Source organism: Tachyglossus aculeatus, chromosome 8 (assembly GCF_015852505.1).
Source record: "Tachyglossus aculeatus isolate mTacAcu1 chromosome 8, mTacAcu1.pri, whole genome shotgun sequence".
Classification (NCBI taxonomy): Eukaryota; Metazoa; Chordata; class Mammalia; order Monotremata; family Tachyglossidae; genus Tachyglossus; species Tachyglossus aculeatus.
Window position 1 is genome coordinate 23,216,160 of NC_052073.1, and position 24,987 is coordinate 23,241,146.

The following is a 24,987-nucleotide window of genomic DNA, read 5'->3' on the forward strand; positions in this document are numbered from 1 at the left end:
CAGGAGGAGGAACCTTCAGGAAGGTGAGGGAAGGCAAGTGGAGGTTGTTGCAGCCATGATTTTTATTCATGAAAAATCTTAAGTCCCCTGCAGCTGCTGGAGTGGTTTGTAGTCTTAGCACTGCAGGTAAATAAGAAATGCTGGGGTGACAACTAAGAATGTGCCCTTGGTGAGACCCCAATATTCAGGGGTTTTTGATCTCATAAAGAGTATAAGACACTTCCCAAAAGGAGTAGGTGGAGGTTGTTCTGGCACCCGGATGTCCGGCTTCCAGTCTAAAACCCTAATCATTTCTGTATTGCTTGTATGTGATTGTGCTGGCTTCTCTGCATCTTAGAGGCTGCTGATGCCGAGAGTTGGGTGAGGAAAATGGAAGTAGGTGGAGGAAAATGGGGGCCCCTAGGAGAGCGTTGTTTAGAAAACCAAATTATATGGGTATCCAGACCTGGGCTCCAGAGACGTCAGAGTGCGCCCCTGCAGCGCTGGACAGGGCTGAACAGAAAAAGAAGCCTGGACCAACTGACTCCCAAATGTCAGGTTAACCAGGTCTCTTGACAGTGAAAGATGCAGAAAAGTCCTATGCGGCCCCCCTTGGGTCCCCGTGACCCAATTTCCCAGCTCACACCCACATTTTCGTCTCCCACCTCTATTCTTTCCTGGCTGCTGTTGTCAGAAGCTCGGAGCCTGCTCTTAGGGGCTTGCCTTGCCCTCCTTTCTAATACCCCGTTCTGTGATTCTGCAGAAAACCCCAATAAAAGCATTTATCCCTTATCAAGGGCTAAGGGGAGGAAAAAAAAGAACAACAACCAAAAAAAAAAAAAAAGAAAAAACCCTAACTCTGCCAGGGTAAACCATCTGCACCAGCATAGGGAGGGAGCTAGGGCGGTTTCCAATCGAGAAGAGGTCTGCCTGTCAAACCCACCGAGGCCTGGCGTTACCCCTTTCCCCTCACAGTCCGGCTAGCCCCCTCTGCATCTTTGGCACCCTTCGAAACCAACCGGGCAAGCTTCCTCGATCGGCTAATTGGTATTCCGAGCTGGGCCCCCTCTTTTCCTTACTGTTTCCCTTTCTCTGCCTCCCCCTCCCTGTTTCCTCCTCCCTCCCTCCTCCTCCCCTCCCTCTCCTCCCTCCTCCTTTCTCTCCTCCCTTTGGATGGCCGCAGCCCCCCTAGAGCTGAGTCGCTGGCGCTCTCTCTCTCTCTCTCTCTCTCTGCTCCTTTCCACAGCATTGCAGCAGTCGAGCGTTTAGCAGACTCCTCGCTCCTCCCTCCGCCAGCTTCCCAGGCCTCGACCGCTGTCCCTCCAGCATCCTCGCCACCGCCCCAGACAGCACCATGGCCAGCACCGTGTCAGGTCGGTCTTCCATCCATCCTCAATCAATCAATCAGTCGTATTTATTGAGCGCTTACTGTGTGCAGAGCACTGCACTAAGCGCTTGGGAAGTACAAGTTGGCAACATATAGGATACAGTGGGCTCGTACCCTTGTCTCCTTCGGATGCAGGACCACAGGGCGGGGTGGGGCGGGATGGACGGATGGCAGGGCGGCGGCTATTGTCTTGGGCCCCTTGGATGGCCAGCTGGAAATCCGGGATGCTGCAGCGGGCATCAATATAGGGGAGTCCCTGGAAGGGCAGGGGGATGGATTGAGACATGCCCCCTCAAATGATCGGAGGAAAACGGGGTGTGTTGAGAAAGGGGGGGACCAACAGCCACTCCCCATCACCCCCAGCCCCTTGGACAGAGGAGGAGTCCAGACAGTAGGAGCCATGGACAGAGGCGCCCTCAGCCTGGAGCTGGGGTGGGGCGCGGCCCGGCTATAGCGTGGTGATGGACCCCGGTTTTGAGGGAGGGGTCCCTCCCCCCATCCTCCAGTCCCTGCGGTAAGGGTGGAGAGGAGGGGGTGCTGGGACCCCCAAGTAGGGGAATTGATGATCAGAGAGGAGGGGTGCTGGGACCCCCTAAGTAGGGGGATCGATGATCAGAGAGGAGGAGGTGCTGGGACCCCCAAGTAGGGGAATTGATGATCAGAGAGGAGGGGGTGCTGGGACCCCCAAGTAGGTTGGATCGATGATCAGAGAGGAGGGGGTGCTGGGACCTCCAAGTAGGGGAATTGATGATCAGAGAGGAGGGATGCTGGAACCCCCCAAGTAGGGGGGATCGATGATCAGAGATGAGGGGGTGCTGGGACCCCCCAAGTAGGGGGATTGATGGTTAGAGAGGAGGGGGTGCAGGGACCCCCAAGTAGGGGGGATTGATGATCATAGAGGAGGGGGTGCTGGGACCCCCCAAATAGGGGGATTGATGATCAGTACCCCCCGGGGCTCCGCAGGGCGTGACCCTCCTGCGCTACTGCACTGCGCCCTCTTTTTGAGGGGGTTGTGGAGGCGATCGCCTCCAACCTCACTGCGCCCTGGAGACCCTCCAGATCCGTGGGAGGGGGCTGGGTTTGTCTGGGCTGGGCTGGGGTGCGGGGGGGAGGTTTGGCGTCGAGTTTGGCGCATTTTCTTTCTTGTGTCGTTGTGGCCGGGGGCGCCCCCCAAATCTCTGATTGCGGCTGAGCTCGTTCCCCTGAAGACCGTCCAGGCCCGCCCCCTCCCCACCCCTTGCTGGGAACGCAGTGGCTGCGGGGATCGATCAATAGGTCGAAATATTATTGACTCGATGGAGGGAAGGATCGATCAGCCGATGGAGGTGCCCCGTTAGGAGGACGGGTAGAGGGGGAGCCAGACCCAGAGGCGTAAGTGGGCGGATGGAGAGGAGAAAGGAGAAAGCAATGATTGATAAACGGAGACAGATCGATCGATCGCTGGTGTAAGGCCAGACCAGCCAGGGCTTGCTCCTGGGACCGCCCTGCGGACAGACAATAATGATGGTGGTATTTGTTAAGCGCTTACTAGGTGCCACGCACTGTTCTAAGCGCTGTGCACTGTCCTAAGATCTTTTGGGGGGAGAGGAAGTAGAGGGAGATGAGCTGATGGAGCCTGTTCAGGGTGCGGTCTCGGATCCCCCCTCCCCATTGAGGGTGGGAGGGTCTGGTGTGGAGGGAGGGATGGAGGAGGAGGAGGAGGAGGAGGAGGAAGAGAAAGAAGTGGAGGAGGACACTCCCTGCAGCAATGTCCTACTAGATCCCCCATTCCCCGCACATCCTCTGGAGCCGGGCAGGGAAAGAGGAAGGAGGAGGAGGGAAGAGAGACGGAATGGGGCAGGGGATTAGGGAACCCCCCAAACGGCTTTTGTTAGAAAGGTTTCTGCCTAAAAGTCGAAAAGTGTGTGTGTGTGTGTGTGTGTGTGTGTGTGTGTGTGTGTGTGTGTGTGTGTGTGTGTGGTGTGTGCGCGCGCGTCCCCGCCAGCGCGCGCTTTTCTGGGCGTGTGGTCCCCACCCTCTTCCTTGGATGCAGACCTGGCTGTCTTCCATTTGCTTAGAACAGGAGCCCATTCTCCACTGCGATCTAACCCCCAGGGCAGAGAGCCAAATGATTTCATCTTAAGCAGGGCTGGTCTGGTTTTAAGAAAAGCCAACAAACCCCCCCAAAACGCCTTACTACGAGCCACCCGCTCGGTCCTTTCTCTTCCCTTTTCACCGGATCTTGTTTCCAGAAGCTACCATCTTTTCTCCACCCCTGGGTTCAGATTGAGAGACCATGGAGCTGAAACCCAAGAATGGCAGAGCCAGAGGAAGGAGAGACCGTGACAGTGGCCAGGAGGAGATTTAGTGGTTCCTTTCCCTCCTCCGCCTTGTTCTGGGTAGAGTAGAGAAAAAATGATTTTGGAACTAGGCGCACTGGGAAGACTGCAGAATCAAATGATCTAAATCCTTTCCTCCCTCTACTCCAGCTGCGACAGACCTGCCGCTGAGGGTAAACTGAGTGGCTGAGGGGAAATCTTCTTTGGCTTCGCCATAGATCCATATAGGTCAGAATGAGCTCCTGATGAAGATGTGGTTGTGTCTGCTCCTCTCCCTCAGACTTCCCCAACAGAAGCTGCTGCTTGGCTTCCTCCCCCGCGGCCATCTAATGGTGGAAAAGCCTGGGGTTGGGAAGAGGAGAGGGAAGGGGTCAGGACATTACTTTCCTGGGGGTGGGGTCATTTAAGCAACCTTATTTGAGTTAGAGACAGAAAGAGCCTTAAGCTGAAGCAGGAGGGACCTAGGTTAGGCAAAGAATTGTAAAAGTGACAGGAAATTGAGAGGGCATTTACTCTGCCCTCCCACCTTCAGTCATCGATTTATTAAAGAATTTCCAAGTAAGGGGGTTCTTTAACTTCCCTTAGTAATACATTTCAGTGTTTTTAAAACCTTAGATAGAAGATTCTAATAGCTAGTCTAAATCTCTCAATGCAATCTTGGCTTGTTTCTTCTACTTTGGCTCTTTATAGGGATAACGGAAGTCTAATCATAATCCCCTACATGTGTTTTAATGCATATATTTATGACAGTTATTAAACCTTCTCTAACTCCCCTCTCCCTATGATCCTTTTTTCCCCAACTAAATAATCCCTGTTTCTTTTATGTTTGAATCTTATATTCCAACTCTGTTAGAATTTATTTGTTGTCATGAGCCCTTTATCAGTTGTAGTTGTGGAACTCAGAACTGGATTAAATATTCTTGTAGGGATCTGACCAGTGCTGAGTCTAAAGGAAGGATTTCTTTTCATTTCCTACTGTTATTCTTTGATCAATTTATTCCAATATCATTCTTGCTTTTTCAAAACAACTCTGTATTGCTGGCCTTCATTCAGCTTTTGGTCCATTATGACTCCTAGAGATATTTCTTCTACGCTCACCTAGAGCCAGCCATTCCCCATCTTGTATTTGTTCGAACTGTTTTTCCTCCTCAAGCTGTTGCACAACCTGCATTTTTGCCTATTGAATTGCATTTTTCTTGTTTTGGTCCACTTCTCCAATTTATAAATATTTGAAATTCTAATCCTATCCTCCTTTTATTCTTATGACTGTCTGTCTCCCTCTCTAGACTGTAAACTCATTATGGTCAGGGAGCACGTCTGCTAATTCTGTTGTATTGTACTCTCCCAAGCGCTTCATATGGTGGTCCATATTGTATCATCAGTACAATAATTGGTTGATTGATTGTCCTTCCCCCCCAACTACCAATATTTATGCCACCTGAAATTCAATGACCATGCTTTCAATTCCATAATCCCTTGTAACTGATGGGATTTGGGCCAACCTCTGCGGAATATCACTTCTGTCCTCTCAGGATGGCACTGAATCACTGACATAAATTCTTTAAGAAGGATCTTCCATCTTATGTAGTAATTGTAGACCCTAACATTTCATTTTACTAATGAGCTTGTTTTGAGAGTCAGATTACTGAAATGAAAATATAGCAAATTGCATGTATTATTTTCTATAAATCCTTCAAGCCCAGCCCTGGGTCAGAGAACATTAGATCGGACAGGTAGAATTTTCTATTTCTAAAACCAGATTGGTATCAGATATTCAGTGTTTTCTAGGGATTGTATTTGCAGAACATTTTTTGTTGTAGTCTTCTTCCGGGTCTAAGGTTCAAGATTTTAGAGCTGTAATTTCCAGGATTTTATTTAAAATGTAGGTATTACTCTAGGCTTTTTGTCCTCCACTGGCCTTAGTGACCCTTAAAGCAGCATGGCCTAGTAGAAAAAGCACAGGCCTGGGAGTCAAGGGACCTGGGTTCTAATCCTGGCTCCACCAGTTGTCTGCTGTGTGATATTGGGCAAGTCATTTAGCTTCTCTGTGCCTCAGTTTCCTCATCTGTAAAACGGGGATTCAATGCCTGTTCTTCCTCCCGCTCAGACTGTGAGCCCTGGGTGGGACAGGGTCTGTTTCTGACCTGAATGTTTTGTTCTGACCCCAGTGTTTAATTCAGTGCTTGCCACAAAGTAAGTGCTTGACAAATACCGCAATTTTTAAATTCTCTAAGGTGCCAGTCACAGTATCTACTGATTTGAATATATCCTTCTAATTTATTTATGCAAGTATTTGTATCATGAAGTCTTCCCCGAGTTGCACCCTTATTTTATTTTAGCTGAATCACCACATCCTGTGGCAGTGCTATTCTAGCTTGCAGTTTGCAGTTCATTTTTTTTGGTAAAGATTTTAAAAAAGAGCACGATCTATTACCAGTTTTCCCTTTCCATCTATTCAGGGAACAACACTTTAATACGCCTCTTGTTCCTGATATATTTTCTCCATTCATTTTTTTTTTCACAAGTTGCATCTCATTACCTGGTTTAGTCTTTTCATTTTATGCTAAAAGCCTTTTCTAGTGTTTATTACTCTCTGGTGATAAAATCTGGCACCACTTTTTGCAACATTTCCATTTGAGGATCAGCTCTTTCTGCAGTTCTTTTTTAAATCAAATAGGTTCCTCTCACCTCCTCACCTTTACTGAGTCTTTAGATTCTTCTTGAGGGCAGGGATCATGTTTACTGACTCTCCCAAGCATTTAATACAGTACAGTAAGCCAAAAAAAATACCAATGATTGATTTTATTCTTACTCCCAGAATTAAGTGTTTCTACTTTAGGAAATGGGGCTCAACAAAATACTATTAAAGGATGCATATTTCTTGCCATTTTGTGTTTTACAAAAGGCTTTTAATTCCATATAGAGACAGTGTTCTATTCAGGGAGTGCATGTTGCTTGTGTGAAGTTGTGGTGTGCATGTATGTGTATGCCTATGTATGTCTAGAAAAAAACTTATACATGCATGTATGTTTTAAGATTCTTTTTCCTTTGTTTGCTTCCAACTCCAAAGTTCATCCCCGCTGAGGGAAAATTTGAAATCAATTTCCTCCTCTAGAGCGGTATTGGCTTCTGGACACACCCCAGTCAAAGACCCATTGAGTCATTCTCTGCCTCTCTGCATTCACTCTGCGCTGGAGGTGATGGAACAGCCCACACTGAAGGGGAGGGTCTAATCCAGAAATAAGAAATAAGTTTTCCTCACTGAATTCAGCAGGCAAATCCTTGAAGAGAATTTTATGACTGCCCAGTGATCCTGGCCTTTACCCTAAAACCATCAACCAGACTTCTGGAGCTTTGGTTGGGTCATTTTTCTCCCTGGTTTTGAGATAGCCATTTCACCACCCTTTCTCTGGCCAAGTATCACCACCAAGGGCCCTATTACACCGAATAATGCCCTATCCAAGCAGCCAGGTCTGCACATTCATGTGCATTCCTCAAGCATGAAATGTTCTAGAGGGTATTCAGGAATTTCCTTGGTGTCCAGTGAGGTAAGTTGTATTTTTCTTCAGATCCATGTGAATTCTGCATTGACCTGAGGCCACAGAACCAACTGGATTGGAGAGCATTTGTGATGGTAGATTTTTCTCTGGAACCTGATTACAAGGTTGGACCTTATTCTAGCTTGTAGAATTTGGAGTGGCAAAGTTGTAGCTGGGAAGAAGAAATGAACGTGGACCTCTTTTCTAAGCCCCTGGAAAACGTTCTGCTAAGCTGTCAAGGGGTCTAGGAAGCAGCTGCCCATTCCTTTTACCATTTCCAATCTGGGCTTCTTGTTTCCACCCTCTATCCAAATCCAGCTTCTCCTCCTCTCATTCCAGAAAGTTCCCTGAAAATCCCTCATAGCTCTGAAATGGTGTACTTTTCCTCTCTTTTCCAAAGAGCAAGAAACAACGCTTCTGGTCTGCTCCTACTCCTGCCCTGTAGAGCGCCTTGCAGGATGTAAAATTCCCAGAGGCCCTTCCTCTCCCTCTTCTCTCCCCCTCATAGGGGTCACTAGGAGTTGGAGCAACCAGTTGGGAAAAGGCAGTCAGATCCTGACTGCTTCCAGCGACCAGCGGGAGTGTCTGAAATGACCACCGAAAGTGAAAAGAACAGGAGACTGTGGATTCAAAGAGGCTCCTTCCTGGCAGGACTGCATGATTCTTTTGCCCCAGGATGCATTCTGGAAATTTTCCCTATAAGGGTTTAGGACAAATGGGTATTATCAGCCTGGGCAAGAACTTTGATGCAAGCCAAACCAAGCAACTTTCCTGGCAGACTCCTTAAGGGGCTAACTTGTTGGCCTTTCATCAGAGGTTCCAGTCCTTTGCTCAGGGTTGGAAGCTTCTCTGAATGACCTCAGACCAGGGCCCAGGACCTAAAGCAGTTCAGTGCTATAAGGGAAATGATGGAGAAGTTAAAACCTTATGTGGACCTGTGCCTTCTTGAATCTTTGGAGGCCTCTAGGGTTCTGGACTGTCAATCTGCCTCTGCATAGGATAAGATCAAAAGATTGAAAAGTAGCCCAGAATCTACACTTTTCTCTAACACCCCCCCTTATGATTTTCCCCCACTGGATGCTAATATTAGGAGGAATTGAAAATAATCCTATTTGACCCAGTTCAGCAGTGAGCAGGATTCAATATCATTAATTTAAGTTGCTGCAGGGAATGCTTTAAATGACAATGCAGCCTTGTGCTTAGTGGCCCAGGAGTCTGCTCAAAGACAACCACTGCTTAGGAATGTTGATCCGTTTTCCTTTGCCTCCGTTGCCCTGATGCCAACCTGTCGGGCCTTTGAAAGCTGACCTGGCACGTTCGCTGCCTTTACACCATGTCACCCTGGGTCCTTGGTCCCAACCTGCTTCGTACCAACAACTCGCAGCAGCAGCCTGCATAAAATGTCGAACGTTGGAAGGCTGTAGCTATGGTCTCTGTGGCTCTGGGCCTGCTGGGCCCTGAGTCACAAAGAGCCTGAAATTGCTCCTTCAGGCCACAGTACCCTATTGATTTTGTTTTTATATTTGTTGTTGTTGTTTCTATCCATGTCCTTATCTTCTAAGCTGTTTTTGTGTTCATAGTGTTTTGTTTTTCAGCAGATCAATCAGTGGTATTTACTGGGTGCTTACTGTGTGCATAGCACTGTACTAAGTGCTTTGGGGAGTATGATACAACAGAGCTGGTAGAAATGTTCCCTGCCCACAAGGAGTTTTCGGTCCAGAGGGGTAGACGGACATCAAAAGAAATCATGGAAATGTACGCTAGGGCTGTGGGGCTGAGGGTGGGGTGAATATAAATTGCTTAAAGGATACAAATCCAAGTGCAGGGGTGATGCAGAAGGGAGAGGGAGTAGGGGAAATGTGGGTTTAAGTAGGGGAAGACCTCTTGGAGATGAGATTTTAATAAGGCTTCAAACTTATTTTCCCACCCAAAACCTGTCCTCCTGTGACTTTCCCATCACTGTAGACAACACCACCATCCTCCCCATCTCGCAAGCCCACAATCTTGGCATTATCCTTGGCTCATCTCTCTCACTCAACCCACATATACAATCTATCAACAAATCCTGTTGATTATACATTCCCAACATCACTTCTTATATCCACCTTGACTACTTCATCTTTCTTGCTGACCTCCCTCCCTCTTCTCCCTCCCCACCCCGTCCATGCTTTGCTATTCTGCCCAGATGATTTTTCTAAAAAAAAAATACATATATCAGCCCATGTTTCCCCACTCCTTGAGAACCTCCAGTGATTGTCCAACCACCTCATATCAAGCAGAAACTTCTTAGCATTGACTTTAAAGCACTCAATCACCTTGTCCCGCATCTTATTTTACCTCACTGATTTGGTACTACAACCCAGTCCACTCACTTCTCTCCTCTATTACCAACCTACTCATTGTACCTTGACCTCATCTATCTCGCTGTGGACCCCTTACCCACATCCTTCCTCTGGCTTGGAACCCTCCCCTTCCACATCTCACAAACCACGACTCTCCCCAACTTCAAAGCCTTACTAAAATCCCATCTCCTCTAAGAGGCCTTCCCAACTAAGCCCTCATTTCCTTATGTGTATGTAGCCAATCCCCTTTCCCCATTTATTCTTGGATTGTGAAGGTGAGGAACTGTGTCTAATTCTCACCCAGGTATTCTTTCCCAGCTCTTAGAATAATTCTTTGCACACAGAAGACAATGAATAAATACGCCTCCTCCTATTGCTACAGTGGAGTGTGTGTGGTCTGGAAATGCCCCAAATGCTGTGTGTCACTTAGGCGGATGTGTTAATGACTGTTCAGGGTGATTTCTGAGGTAGGCTTAGTGGAGCTAGGCTCCAAAAGAATTTGTTTTGTTTGTACTGTCCTATGACTGCTCAGATTAGCATGACACCTGCTGTTAATTATCCTCCTTGAAGAGATGGGACAAGGGTACTAACTGGCAAGTTACCTGGGCTGGTAAGGGTATCACCAATGTTTATATTTCCATGTTACTTCTAACTCTGTTTTTGGGATCCTGGCTTGCCTGACTCCTTTTCTCTTTCATTCATTCATTAATTCATATTTATTGAACATTTACTGTGTGCAGAGCACTGTACTAAGAGTACAATATAATAATAAGCAGACACACTCCCTGCCCACAATGAGCTTACAGTTTAGACAGGGGGACACAAATTAATATAAATATATAAATTACGGATGTGTGCATAAGTGCTGTGGGGATGGGTTGGGGAGAATGAATAAAAGGAACAAGGCAGGATGATGCAGAAGGGGATGGGAGAAGAGGAAAGGTGGGCTTAGTCAGGGAAGACCTCTTGGAGGAGCTTTGCCTTCCTTTGCCTCCTCCCTCCTCCATGTTCAAGATGACCTTTCCTCCCATCTCGGCCTGATTCCTCTTCACTGGCTCGCCTTTCTCTCCCATTCATCTCTGATTCATCCATCTCTCTCTTCCCTGGGTCATTGGGTTGTGCAATGAGATCATGTTCCCAAAAAAACCTTGACTCTGGTCCCTTGTTGGAAACGCCTTGCACCAACCTCCCCAACTCTTTCCAAAAGGAAAGTGATTTTGAGTTCCAGGAGGCTTAATCATTGTTTTCAGTCAGTAAGAATTCAGTAGGTCCTCATTGGCAGGGGCTTTAGGTCTAGCCTGGACATCTCCAAAACTGCTGCTGCTACTGCTGCTGTACAGATTCAGAGTGGCCGTTGGGAGCAGGGAACGTGTTTACCAACTCTGTTATGGTGGACTTTCCCAAGTGCTTGGATTGATTCAAGTATTGGATTAATGCGATCGATTGATTGATTGGCAGGCTTAAAATGATAGGAGGGAATGAGGGGGGAATGAAGAAGTAGTGAATGGACAGCTCCCCAAGTCCCACCTAAGCCTCTTTCACTGATTCTGTAAGCAGGGATCGAACCCTGGGCTCACTTCAGTGTGTACGTTGCTGTTCGTGACCGGGCTAGGCTTAGAGAATAGCTACATTCTTCGTGTTTTATGCAGCCTTTATATATCACTTCCACACCTCACTGTGGTGATCAAGGGGCTTGATCCAATTGTGCAGACAAATTGAAAAAGAAAAAAATCCAACACACAAAAATTCTTGCTGTGGTCTTATGCTGTCAAGTTGTCTCCAGCCCATAGCAACGCCGTGGACACATCTCTCTCAGAATGCCCCACCTCCATCTGCAGTCGTTCTGGTAGTTTATCCAGAGAGTTTCACCAGCTCAATTATCTCCCCCTACTTCCCCTCCCCATCCCCCCTGCCTTACCTCCTTCCCCTCCCCACAGCACCTGTATATATGTTTGTACATATTTGTTACTTTATTTATGTATTTATTTTACTTGTACATATTTATTCTGTTTATTTGGTTTACATGTTTTGTTTTGTTGTCTGTCTCCCCCTTCTAGACTGTGAGCCCACTGTTGGGTAGGGACCGTCTCTATATGTTGCCAACTTGTACTTCCCAAGCTCTTAGTACAGTGCTCTGCACACAGTAAGTGCTCAATAAATACGACTAAATGAATGAATGAATTTGCCCTGATCCCACAAATACATATCAGTTTCTTCCAGCCATACCCAAACTCTCTGCTTGGGACATCACTTAGCCAAGAGAAGATAAGCGCAAGACTTTAGCAAGCTCTCAGAGCTTCCCTACTAACACAGTTCAAACAAGAACCTAACACGGAAAAGAACTGGGGTGAAAGATGAGAAAAAAATGGAGGAGAATAACTAGGTATAGTTCAGTTTGAAGGAAGAAAAGCAGGAGAAAAAATAAGGGAAGTTCAAAAACCAATCATTGGGGGAAGGAAGAAGCTTCATGAAGCTTATTATGATTCATGTCCAGGTTCCATTTACTGCCACTGGTATTTTAAATTAATGAGGCCCTATCTAGCTTAATTCACATCTGTGAAGTGCTCTGAGAGCCAGAGAAGAAACATGCGTATGGAAAGGCAATTAATAATGACAATTGGCACAAATGAAATAATAACACTACATATCATCCTCTAGACTGTGAGCTCGTTATGGGCAAGGAATGTGTCTGTTTGTTGTATTGTACTCTTCCAAGCGCTTAGTACAATGCTTTACACACAGTAAGTGCTCAATAAATGTGATTGAATGAATGAATTAGTTAGCTAGAGACACTCCTAGTTCTAAAGACACTATTTCTCTCATTTTTCAAAGCCTGGTTCCTTCTTCCTCCCTACACCTTGACAGAGGGTGGGGCCTGGCCAGGCAGTAGAGTTGGTAGGTTTTTACATTTAAAAAAATCCTTTTTGTTAAGCACTTACTATATGCCAGACACTGTACTAAGCTCTGGGGTAGATATAGGATAACCAGGTTGAAGAGAGCCCATGCCTCACATGGGGTTCACAGTCTTAATCCCCATATTACAAGTGAAGTAACCGAAGCACAGAGAAATTAAGTGACTTGCCCAAGGTCACACAGCAGACAAGTGGCAGAGCCAAGATTAGAGGACTCCCAGGCCCAAGCTCTAGCCACTGGTCCATACTGCTTCTCTGACTTGCTTGGACTCTGAGTTTTCACAACAAGGTTCCCTCAGCCACCTGAAGCTTTGTAAACACTTTTGACTGCTGATGTTGAGAGATGTGTACGTGTTTCTGGAGCTAATAGAAGGAGCAGTGCTTGTATTATCTCTTCATTCTGATTGTCTTTGCAGCCTACAAGGAGAAGATGAAGGAGCTGTCTGTCCTCTCACTGATCTGTTCTTGCTTCTACACTCAACCCCACCCCAACACCATTTATCAGTATGGAGGTGAGAATTCCCCTCCCCACAAAACCCCTCCCTTCAACTCCCCCAGCAGCTCCCCATTCTCACCTTTCAGCTCATTTAAGTCACCTGAAGAGATCAGCCCATTCAGTTAACCCAATACCTCCTGTTCTCCCAGCTGGAGGATTGATTCTCCCTCTCTCTCTCTTTTTTTGTAGTGAAGGGTCTTCCAAGACCCTTGCTTTGGTCCCTTTAAATTTTGTTTGGGCCTCAGCTCCCTGGGTCCCATCCCCAGTTCTCTTCAACCTACCCTAGTTCCTGTAGGTCAATTTCCTGAGCCACTGGGGCAGGAGGCACAGATTCCCTTGTTCTGTTCTGCCTTGTTGCTGGAGAAATCTACAAGAGGGGAGAAGCTGCTCTCTGTCTCCACTGGACTGCTAGTGAGTGAGTTGGGTGGCTGCCTTACTGGATTCTTCCTCAGATTGTGCTAGGGTAGATGTTAGGAGGAAGAAATGGGGACCCAGTTGATCTCACTTCCTATCAACTGGGAGGCCAGTGTTATAAAAAAAACACAACAACACCAATAAGGATTGTCGCTTAGATTGCTTGGAAGCTTTCCTGATCCCAGCTCCTGGAGGGAGTTTATCCAGTACTGCACCACTCAGGGAGAGAGAGAAGTGGTGGAGAAGAACCAGTTGGAAATATAAAACCAAGCAGGATCAGGTCCTTCCCACTCAGGCTCTTGTCAACCTCAGTTGATTCCCATCTAGGAATTTCATCATCTAGAATTCCTGCTACAGTGGGTCTTTAACAAGACTGAAAGGGTCAGAAGAGCTCCTTCACCCTGATCTAGCTTCTCCCCAGGTGGAGAATTGGAGTAGTACTGGCTGAAATAGCTGTGTGTCTGTTTCCTCCTCCAGACATGGAAGTTAAGCAGCTGGACAAGAGGGCATCAGGCCAGAGCTTTGAGGTGATCTTAAAGTCACCTTCGGACCTGTCTCCGGAGAGCCCTGTGCTCTCCTCTCCCCCCAAGAAGAAGGATGTCTCCTTGGAGGAGCTGCAGAAGAGGTTGGAGGCTGCAGAAGAGAGGAGGAAGGTAAGAGGATGGGCTCAGACTTGGCTTCACCACTCCTTCACCCCGTCCCTGTTTCATTAGATGATATGCTCTCAAGAGTCAAAGCAACCAGTCCTTGACCAGCATAGAATAGATTTACCAAAGCCTGAAGACCATCTATCTATCTGGAAGGGACCCAGAGCCCTTTTGCTACATAGGCTCCCCAAATATATGTGGTTTGGTCTGCCTCTGACTAGCTGGCTGGGGTCTGACTTGATATATTATTATTATTAATATATTATTTTATCATTATGAATGAAAATGCTGTTTGTTACATGCTTACTCTTTGCCAAGCACTGGCTTAAGTGGTGGGGTAGATACAAGATGATCAGATCTGAAAAAGTCCTTGTCCATCTCGGGAGGGATCTTAAACCCATTTTACAAATGAGGAAACAGAGGTTAAGGGATTTGCCCAAGGTCATACAGCAGGTGAGGGGTGGAAGTGGGATTAGAACTCTTGACATCTGGCTCTCGGGCCTGTGCTGCCTCTCATCCCTTTGACAGAGTCACAGATTGCATGGAAACTTCTACTGCTCCTTTTATTCAGTCCTGTTTCCTAGTGTTCCCCCTGCCAACCCCAAACCCACTACCCACCAGATCTCCTAGAGCAGGAAGAAAGAACTGGGGCCAGGCTGGACTCCCAAGAATCTTCATGCTGCTCTCCTTGCAATAGCTCAGTTCTGGTCTTTGTCCTCTACCATCACCTTTTGGCCTAGGGGCATTTGCATTTGACCAAGCCGAAGCCTTTATAGAATATCCCACATAACACTAGGGCATCTAGTTGCTTAACCTCCCCAGCGCTTAGAACAGGGCTTTGCACATAGTAAGCGCTTAACAAATGCCAATTATTATTATTATTATTAATCCCATTCCATACTAAACCCATCCCTCTCTTCTCGCAGTATATTACAGTATTTACAGTCCATAGACAAATTTCTACTCGGGAAGAAGGAATGCTCCTCTCACCAATTCAACCCTTCTCTGCTAAAGGCCATGTCCCGTTAGTACTTTTCTGTACAGAGACAGAGACAGTGCATCAGTACTGTTTAAGGACTCCTTGCGCCTTAATGTCATACTATCCATCCTCTGGCATGCAACCTGATAATACAGAGCCTGGGAACTGCCTTAGAAGTGTGGAACCCAAACTGGATTAGGGCCAGGGCACTAGCAGCCACTCCTCTAAGGCATTTTTTTTCCAGCCCATGCAGACTTTGAAGGTTCAGAAAGCCCTTAGGGGGTGAGATTTATTTTTGAGGTTCAGTCTTGGTGTGGCAGGAAAGGTTAAGACCTGCTTCAGGGAAGCCTCAAAGGGCCAGCTGTTGATCTGGCTGTGGTTGTGAGGCAGCGTGGACCCTCAAGGCCTGCTGCAGTTCCGATCCACATATGTTCCCTTGCTCCCTGCTAAATGGTCATGGTATTTCCCGAGCTGTAGGAAGACCAGCGCTTAGAACAGTGCTCAGTGCTTTGCACATAGTAAGCATAGTAACAAATGCCATCATCATTATTATTATTAGCCCAGGGGAAGCCGAGAAATTCAGAACCGACACAAAGTGGGATAAAAAAAATGGAAATAAGTCATTTCGGCATGGATCCTTTGGGTGTTTTCTGCCACCATTGGCTCTTTCTGGTCTCCTAATCACAGGAGGCTTTGAAAGGGGGGATTCCCCTCAGGAATCAGCAGGGAGCAAGAAATGGGTCTGAACAATGATGTATCTGATATCCCAACACAAGGACCTTTCATTCACCTCTAGCCCCCGCCCCAGGCGGCACCACGTGACCCAAGAGACCATGAGAGAATCTCATCTAATTCTGAGGGTCTGGTCCTAATGGAACTTGATCTGTGGTCAACTCCCTTCCGCCAACCCTCCCTTCTGACCCCTCCCCCCTTGTATGAAACACAAGAACTGGCCAGGAGAGTAATGTGGTTAGTCAACAGTCTTAGATGAGGAGTTGGGTCGTGGTATGTTCCTTACTGCAGGATCTTGGGCAAACCCCCTTCCATCCTGTAAAATGAGAGCGATCAAGCACCTCTCTCTCCCCTCTTGGGCTTCAGGGGGATTTTTGATTGATTTTATTATCAATTATTTATTATATATTAATGATTTATTTTAAAATCTATATTCCCCTCTAGTCTATAAGCTCCTTGTGAGCGGGGAATGTGTCTACCACCACTGTTGTACTGTACTCTCCCAAGAGCCTCGTACAGTGGCCTGCAAACAGTAAGCACTCAATAAATACCATTGGTTGATGAAAAGCAAGCTAGAAAAGAGGGTTGTTAGTCCATTAGAGACTTGGGAGTCAAAAGAAGCAGCATGGCCAGGTGGAAAGAGCAGGGGGCCTGGGAATCAGGGGACCTAGGTTCTAATCCTGACTCTGACAGTTGCTTGCTGTGTAACCTTGGGCAAAGCACTTAACTTCTCAGTGCCTCAGTTCCCGCAACTGAAAAATGTGGGTTGAATACCTGTTCTCCCTCCTAATTAGACTGTGAGCCCCATATCTGACCTAATTTACTTGTATCTACCCTAGTGCTTAGAATAGTGTTTGACATGTAGTAAGCACTTAACAAATACCATAAAAAAAAGAAAGAGGAAGGGCCAGTCTTGCCCTCAGTTTGCAATGGTCCCCTGTCTGCTGGAGTACACATCTGCTCAGATAGTAATAATAATAATAAGTAACAACTTGTACATCCCAAGCACTTAGTACAGTGCTCTGCACACGGTAAGTGTCAATAAATGACTGAATGAATGAACTAAAAATAATAATTGTACTATTTAAGTGCTTACTATGTGCCAGGCACTGTACTAAGCGCTGGGGTGAATACAAGTAACTCAGGTTGGACACAGTCCCTGTTCTACTTGGGGCTCACAGTCTTCATCCCCATTTTAGAGATGAGGTAACTTAGGCACAGAGAAGTGAAGCGACTTGCCCAAGGTCACACAGCAGACTAGTGGCAGAGCCGGGATTAAAACACAGGTCCTTCCCAGGATCGCGCTCTATTTCTGGGGTCTTTGGATGTTATGGGGGTTCTCTTCATGCTGGATCCTTTGGTTTCGCCCAGACCCAGGAGGCCCAGGTGCTGAAGCAGCTGGCAGAGAAGCGCGAACACGAGAGGGAGGTGCTGCACAAGGCCCTGGAGGAGAACAACAACTTCAGCCGACTGGCCGAGGAGAAGCTCAACTACAAGATGGAGCTGAGCAAGGAGATTCGCGAGGCCCACCTAGCCGCGTTGCGGGAAAGGCTCCGTGAGAAGGCAAGTGCCAGATCTCCCTCCTACTTGCCCAACCCCCTGCCTGGCCCCGGGTCAGGAACGAAGACGCTCCTGTTGCCTGCTTGTTCTGGCTTGCTCGTAGAATCGATCAGTGGTATTGATTAAACGCTACCTGTGTGCAGAGCACTGTGCTCAGCGCTAGGGAGACTATGCTCTAACAGAGTTGGTAGACATGTTCCCTGCCCACAAAGAGCTTACAATCTTGGGGAAGCTTAAGGTGAGCTAGCTGGAGGGCCCCAACAGGTTATCCACTCCCTACCTTTGCTTCCGAGCCATCTGGACAGAAGGCAGTCTCTCAAAGGGAAGATAGGTTTTTATCTCACTTCATTTACCCATCCCCATAACTCCTCAGCCTTCCTGCAAGGAAATTCTTCCTTATGGCAAACCTAAATTCCCACTACTGCATCTGCAATGTCTTTCCTCTTGCTCTGTGCTGAATAATAATAATGATCAATCAATCGATCGTATTTATTGAGCGCTTACTGTGTGCACAGCACTGTACTGTTTGGTAAGTACAAGTTGGCAACATATAGAGACAGTCCCTACCCAACAGTGGGCTCACAGTCTAGAAGGGGGAGACAGAGAACAAAACCAAACATATTAACAAAATGATATATAATGATAGAATTTATTAAGCGCTCACTCTGAATAATCATTCATTTTATTGGAGGTAATGATTTCTTTTCTCCAGGTTAAAATCTTTCTTAAACTTAACTCCTCTTCCTAGGCCTTATCTTCCTTCCCTTTTGTTCTCTGGAGATTTCCCAAACCTCTCCATTCTCCTTCATTTCCTTCCTTCTGCCTGTGAAGCACGACAGCGGCCGGATCCTTTGCTTCTCACAGATTCCCGTTGTCTTGAAAGACCGGTGAGGAGCAGGCCTCTTCCTGGTTCTGCCTGATAACAGACAAGCTAATGGTTTCAGGTCTCCTTTCCTCTGTCCTCTCCAGATATGGGGAAAAGGGCACCAGATCAGGGCCTCTGTCCCAGAGCCCGAGAGTTTCTTTTATCATCGCCTGCTGGGCCTTACATCACGGGACGAGTCCAAGCTCAAACCAGCCTCTCTGGTAGCTCGTAGGGGGAAGGAAAAGGCAAAGACTGTTCTGTGGAACTCAAGTATGCATCCCAGACACTAGCCTGGGACATGGGGGTGACTCCTGAGGAGGAGGAGGAGGAACAAGAAGAGGGAATGAATGAGAAGCCAAGGTTCCCCACAGGACCCCCTCGCCCCCACCCCACCCTACTTAACCCTTCCCATGTCTTTGCAGGAACTGCACGCAGCTGAGGTCCGCAGGAACAAGGAGCAGCGAGAGGAGATCTCTGGTTAAAGGGCTTTTCTACACATTTAGCACCTGGGTCCTGATAAATAACAACAACAACAAAAAAACCCAACCCACATTTGATTTTTATTTTGAGTTTGTCTATATGCAACTTGGGTTCTTCCCTGCCTCTTCCCTCTGCCCATCCCTGTGTTAATTCCCCAGCTTTACGCTTCTCTCTCTCTCTCTGCAACCTTAATTATCCAGTCCTTGTTGGGGCTCATAGGCCATACACACCTCTAAGCAGAATAGTATCTAGTTCACATGAATATAGAGTCAATCAGTCAAGTCAATCACCTGATCAGGTAATCTGCTTCTTGTGGGGTTTTTGGTTCCTTTGGAGAATCTTTCCTATACCAATGTGAAGAATGAAGACATTAATAAATTCAACCAGCAGTGGCACGGACATGTGGATTTCTTATCCAGAAGTTCATTACCATTTCCTTGTCATTTTAAGGGAAGTGACTCTGAGCCACCCAAATTCTTGGGTGCCCTTGTGATCATTTCTTCTCGGGGAAAAAAAAAGGAAAAAAAAAAGTGCTAGCCTATCCAGTTATCCTCAGTACTGGAATAGAAGAGGAAGAGAAGAAGGAAAAGTTGATAGTGTGGGAAGTTGTTCCCTTCTCTGGATCACTGATTTCCAATTTAAAGGTCATGAAGTTAATTTGAAAGTTGTCACCATCCAGTGGCTGTTTCTTGGCCTAGGTGCTGGTAAATCCATGTTCTTGGAGGCCCCTTTCAGATACTCCCCTCAAATTCATTGTATGGAACTGCCAGAGATCAGTTCCTGAAAGGGTGTGAAAACTAAAGGATTTTTTTAGACACAGCCCTTTTAGGTTAAAATTTAGTCTGGGAAGTCACGGGTGCCCTTTCGCCACCTGGGTTGCACCCACTTAGGTGTACTGTCACTGCCCAGCTGACCCTGCTTCACAGACACTGAACTTCCACTCACAAAGAACATTGGGATAGGGAATTCAAGATTTTACCCAACAGGAATCAACACTGAGGGACCCCCTCCACGCTTCAGAGCGAAGGTGTGGCAAGACTGCTGAGGTCTAGCTATGATGAGGTAATTGAGACCAATCAAAACTCTAGTTGCTAAGCTTGTAGGAAACTGCTGGAAAGGCGGCAAGTTTCGGAAAGGGATCTTAAGTCGGATGAGAAAGAATTCAGGCTGGTCTCATTTCTGGACTTCTTCCGAGAGGTGGTAAAAAGAGCTGAGTTTGGGGTAGTCTGTCCAAATGGGTAACCACCCAAGCTGCCACAGCCCTTCTTCGTGTCAACAAGCATTGTGCTGGCAAAAGGACACTTGTGAATACTTACTGGACTTGTGCAAGTCACACAACAATTGCAGGTGCAGGGTTTTGGAGCACATGAGAGGGTGCATCCACTACTGAGCAAACAAAAGATACAAGGCAACCGGCCCAGGTCATAATTGGCATTTCATCCTGGTGTAGTAGAAAGGTTTGCTGGAGTCCCACTGTCCAAGAATTGATATTGATATTGACCACAAAATTGATGTTAACTTTCATAAAGATCTCAACCCTGCCCGAGGTGCCTGGGGCCTAACTCTCCCAGGACAATCCAAAGGGGAAAGAAAGTCCCAAGATCTACAGTGACCATGAAGCAGCTTTTTCCTCAAACGCAGCCGGCTGCTTTGAAGAGCTCTGGTCATGGCAGCCCGGGGAATACTGCTCCTTGGTGGCTACAAGGGGACGGCGTGGATGGGGTGGGATGAGTAGGTAGAGGTGAACCCAAAAGCCATTGACTAGTAGTTTAGATGTTTTTTTGGAGAATGGCCAGCTCATCTTGCGGGGAGGGAGGAAGGGGAGTTTCTGCAAGGAAATATTCAGAGAAGGTGACCCTGCTTGGATTTCACCCAGATATTGCTTGACATGAGACTTGGTGAAGTCCAGGGTGAGTCTGACCTTTCTCCAAAGTCCGAGACAGAAATGAGCAGATCACTATAAAAAGGACAGGTCAATTAATATTCATCTTTGTCATGCTACTAAGTTCCCTTCTCCTTAAATGCAGGTGTTACTTTAGAGTTCGGTTTGAATGAACCTGGACCACCAGGGGATGGCAGATCAGGTTTCCTTTCGGAACACCAGGAGTGAACCCTAGCAGGCATTCCAGGAATGGGAAGGTAAATTGGATTGGATTTCATTCGTTGCCCCCCCGCCCCCCCTCAAAACCTGATGTTGAACAAAATCCAAGACCGACATACAGTATCCTGGAAATTTCCGTTGGCCTTACTCCTTGAAAACAAGTTGTTTATTCAGCTCTGACATGGAGGGTTTCCTATTTGCGTGTCTGGGAGTCAACTGGCCACAAAAAAAAAGGCAAAAAAAAAGGCAAAAAAAAAAAAGCAAAAAAAAAAAGCTTTGAGTAACAGACGAGGGCTCGGCCCAGATACCTCTCATTGCCCAAAGAGGGCTGACAGAGAGGCTCGTTCAGTAAAGAGGAAGAGAGAGGGGCAGGGCTGACCTGAGGCGATTCAGCCAGTTTGCCGTGCTTGTGAGGGGGGCCCCTAACTGCTACGATGTCTGCAGTGTGGAGGTTGGGGAGGGCAAGGAGGGAGGCCTGTGAAGGCCTGTGAAACCTGCAGAAAGTAGCCATAGCCTTGCGGGGGGATTATCGCTTCCTCTGTCACACAGCACTGCACCGCCAAGATCGCCTCTATGGAGATCCGGAGATAATAATTAGGGTTTAGCTGGGACCAAAGGCTGCTAAAAGTACTTTATGGAACAGGGAATGGGGAAAGGGAACTGAGGGTTGAATTTAATAGTCACCGTTACCAGTTTCTATCAGGTAGCAGTTCATAGCAAAAGCCTCGTATAATAATGCAGACTCATCTCATCCATGTAGGAAAAGGTAAATTTTAAAACAGTTAAACTGCTTATAAATTAAATGAACAAATAAAAACCTGTGTGTGCAAGATATGGTTGAAACTGTCAAAATGTCTGTGCCCTGCATTCGTGGGATCCGGGAAACTGTCTGCAAGATATTAACTCTGTCCTACTCTGTGGCTCTGAGTGTTTTGCTTGGTATGTAATTTCAACCTGGAGCTTGTTGTAAATACTGTTTTTATTACTATAATTATTAATTGCTATGATCATGATGATGATAAGAAATGTTGTATTCATAAGCACGAGTTTGAAAACAACAAAACCATTTTCCTCTCTGGCAAACTCTAGGAGCCCCACGGTTTCAAGGCGCACCTGGAAGGAGTTAAGTGGGGGGTGGGGGCTGTATGGAAGTGAAACCTCACCCCTTTACTGAGTTTGGGAGCTAGGGCTGAGGACTTTTATCCCCATCCACTAACCCCCTTACACCTTGCCGGGCCGAGACACCAGCCCAAGGGAAGCACCAGCCTCAGAGAAGGTTAATGAGCAGGTTAATTGATTTCAGGGGGACCTGGGGGAGTCTTCCAACTTCAGAAGCACAGGCAGATGGGAAAGAGGGCCCTGACCACCTTCGGGGGCAAAACCCAGAGCAGGGCCCCTGGTTTCTGTGAGAGAGGATGGGAAATTTCGACTTCCTCACTTTGCTTCCTGGGTACTGCTGGCTGATGCAGCCGACTTCTTTGGCAGCCACACCAACTAGTTGGCTGAACCTTTCTCGAATGCAGTGGGGCGGGTGGGGTGTGGTGGGGAGGGGGTTAATAATGAATGCCAGAATCTGCTTCTCCCTAGGCTCTTCCTGATGGCCTTATTCCTTTCTTTGATCTCTAGCTCTTCAACCCCGGTCACATATTTATTTCATTTTAGTTTACCTCCTAGGATTGTTCTCAGATGGCTGAGTGCCCGTTGGGACTTTGTGCTTATCACTTGGTCTCCCCCTTTCTCCAACCCTAGTGCGGTCTCACTGCCCCTCCTTTCCCCCCCTCACCTGTGTCCACCTTGGCTGTACCCTTTCCCATTAGCAAGGGTTCTCAAAGTAATTGGCGGGGCCCGGCCGAATCTGATATTTACCAGATCGTGTGCACTGGTACAGTTTATCCCAAGGATGGGAAGCAGATCGGGGGTGGGCATAGGGAGGAAGTAGATTAGCCTGACGTGTTGGAAACGCTCTGTTTCCAGGGGACATTTTCTTCCCCAGGCCAAGTGGAGCAGGCAAGAGAAGACATTTTGAGGATGCTAACTGCAAACTGAGCCTCTCACCCTTCCTAGATCATTTGATCACGCACATCTGCAGCTCTCCCGAGTGCACCAGCACGCTAGACCTCCTTCCCCCATTCCTGGAGTGTCGAGCCATCTGCTATCATACATAGCTGGACCAGAGAAACCCCAATTCTTCCTACCTTACTACAGGGCCCCTTACGATTCCTGCCCTTTCGGTTGATACGGCTCAGGCTGCATCAACCCTCCCTTGAGGGGAGGAGGAATCTTAAAAGAATTAGGCTGTGGGAATTCTTCCCTGAGAACGGGAGTACTCCTTTCTCGGCTCCATACTTCTCACTTCAGTGCCTGGAAGATGGAAGATTCCCCTCCCATGGAAATGGTAAAGGCTGAAGAGAAAATGAAGAGAAGAGAGGTGGCAAGACCTTGAAAGAGAGATGATGACAAAGGAAAAGGACCTGGAGGTACAGTCGTGGGATACAGAGGGATGCTATATTATTTTCTTTTGAAGTTAAGAGTGTTCAGAAAATAAGTGACTAAGTTTTCTAGAGCCAGAACGAAAAGAGACCTGACTGGTTAGAAGTGATCTTATGCTCACTTCCCACTACCTTTTTTGAATGTAAACTCCTGAATGTTGGCTTAGCGTGGTCCTTGTCTATATGGTGCCCACTTTAAAGTCTGCAGCTTCAGGGGAGGGATATTGGGGAGGGAGATTGGTTTTGTTGTAAACAATCCTTGATGTAGTGGAAATGTAGAAAACAAAAAACACTGCCTCCAGAATTTCAATTTGAGTAACTGTCCGCAGGTCTGGGTGCTCATCTATTAAAATGGAGGGTAACTATGAGGGTATCCCTTTAGGACTCAAATTTCAATGTTTCTTTCATTTACTTAGAGCACTGGGCCATTGTGACTTTCTAATTTAGCCTCTGAATTACAATGCTCACCTCGGTCTACTGTGCACTATAGCATCCCATTAAAGCTTCACTGTCTTAAAAAGATCTTCCACCTAAGCATGTGAGCATGCGCTGTGGTATACATATATACATACATACATGGACACATGGAGTGCATACGTATGCATAGACACACATCCCAAAATTCACTTGCATATATCCCCTCATGAAGTCAGGGAATGGCTGATTATGGTGCTAATTTACTTCCTAACCATGTTAGGGGATGACATGTTGTATTAGGACCAATAAATTCCATCTCTGTAGTCAGTTGTCTCATGTTATGGAGAAAAGGGGGTGTTGGAATTTCTGTTGCCATCAAGTTGAAAGAGAATATCCTTCGTTTAATTATCACCGGTTTCCATGAATAAGAAAAAAAAGAGCAAGGTTTTGCAAAAACTATTACTGTGAAGGAAAATGAGAACCAAAATGGCACCCAGCATTTACCCTTGCACTGTATATCTGGTTTTGGTTTATATGTCATCGGCCTTTTGCGGGATCCACTCCTCATGATGAAACATGTATACTTCCAAGTAAACAAATCGATAAGAATCTTGTAATGGTGTTACAAATGGACTTCCCGCCACTCTGACAGAGCCTTGTCTGGTTTATTTAGTGCATTTCATTGTCAACTTAAGGTGGTTGTTGTGCAAAAGACGTGATTATGAAAAAAAAATAAAGTTGGTATGAAACCAAATGTTTCCTTTTCCTGTAATTCCAAAAGCGATTCTATTGCTCCAGTTTGAAGAGAAAAATCAGGTACTTAAGGCAGTAGAAAGCAAGGACCAGTTCAACTAATTGGTTTGGTTAACTGAATAAAACCAGGCCTGTACCTATCAAAGATAGAATGAATTGCATTCAATACCATCTTTCATCTCTCAAACTGCCCTCAGATAACCAACTTTCTCCACTACTAGGTTAGTTTAAATATAAAGGGCAAGATTTGGGATTTTGAAAGAACTGAAGACTCATTCATTCAATCGTATTTATTGAGCGCTTACTGTGTGCAGAGCACTGTACTAAGCGCTTGGAAAGTACAAGTCGGCAACACTTAGAGACGGTCCCTACCCAACAACGGGCTCACAGTCTAGAAGGGGGAGACAGACAACAAAACATGTAGACAGGTGTCAAAGTCATCAGAACAAATAGAATTAAAGTAATATAATAATAATAATGGTATTTGTTAAGTGCTTAGTATGTACAAAGCACCGTTCTAAGCACTGGGGAGGATACAAAGTGATCAGGTTGTCCCACAGGGGGCTCACAGTTTTAA

General features: G+C 46.6%; 1 protein-coding gene across 1 annotated transcript; it reads left to right on the top strand.

Annotated features, from left to right (window-relative positions):
* The first annotated feature begins 1,175 nt into the window (after positions 1 to 1,175).
* STMN3 (stathmin 3) lies at positions 1,176 to 24,411 on the top strand. The gene is made up of 5 exons (XM_038750170.1): positions 1,176 to 1,352; positions 12,894 to 12,989; positions 13,865 to 14,040; positions 17,117 to 17,308; positions 18,593 to 24,411. The coding sequence occupies exons 1-5, from the start codon at positions 1,334 to 1,336 to the stop codon at positions 18,650 to 18,652; spliced, it is 543 nt and encodes a 180-aa protein (XP_038606098.1). The 5' UTR covers positions 1,176 to 1,333; the 3' UTR covers positions 18,653 to 24,411.
* Positions 24,412 to 24,987: the final 576 nt, after the last annotated feature.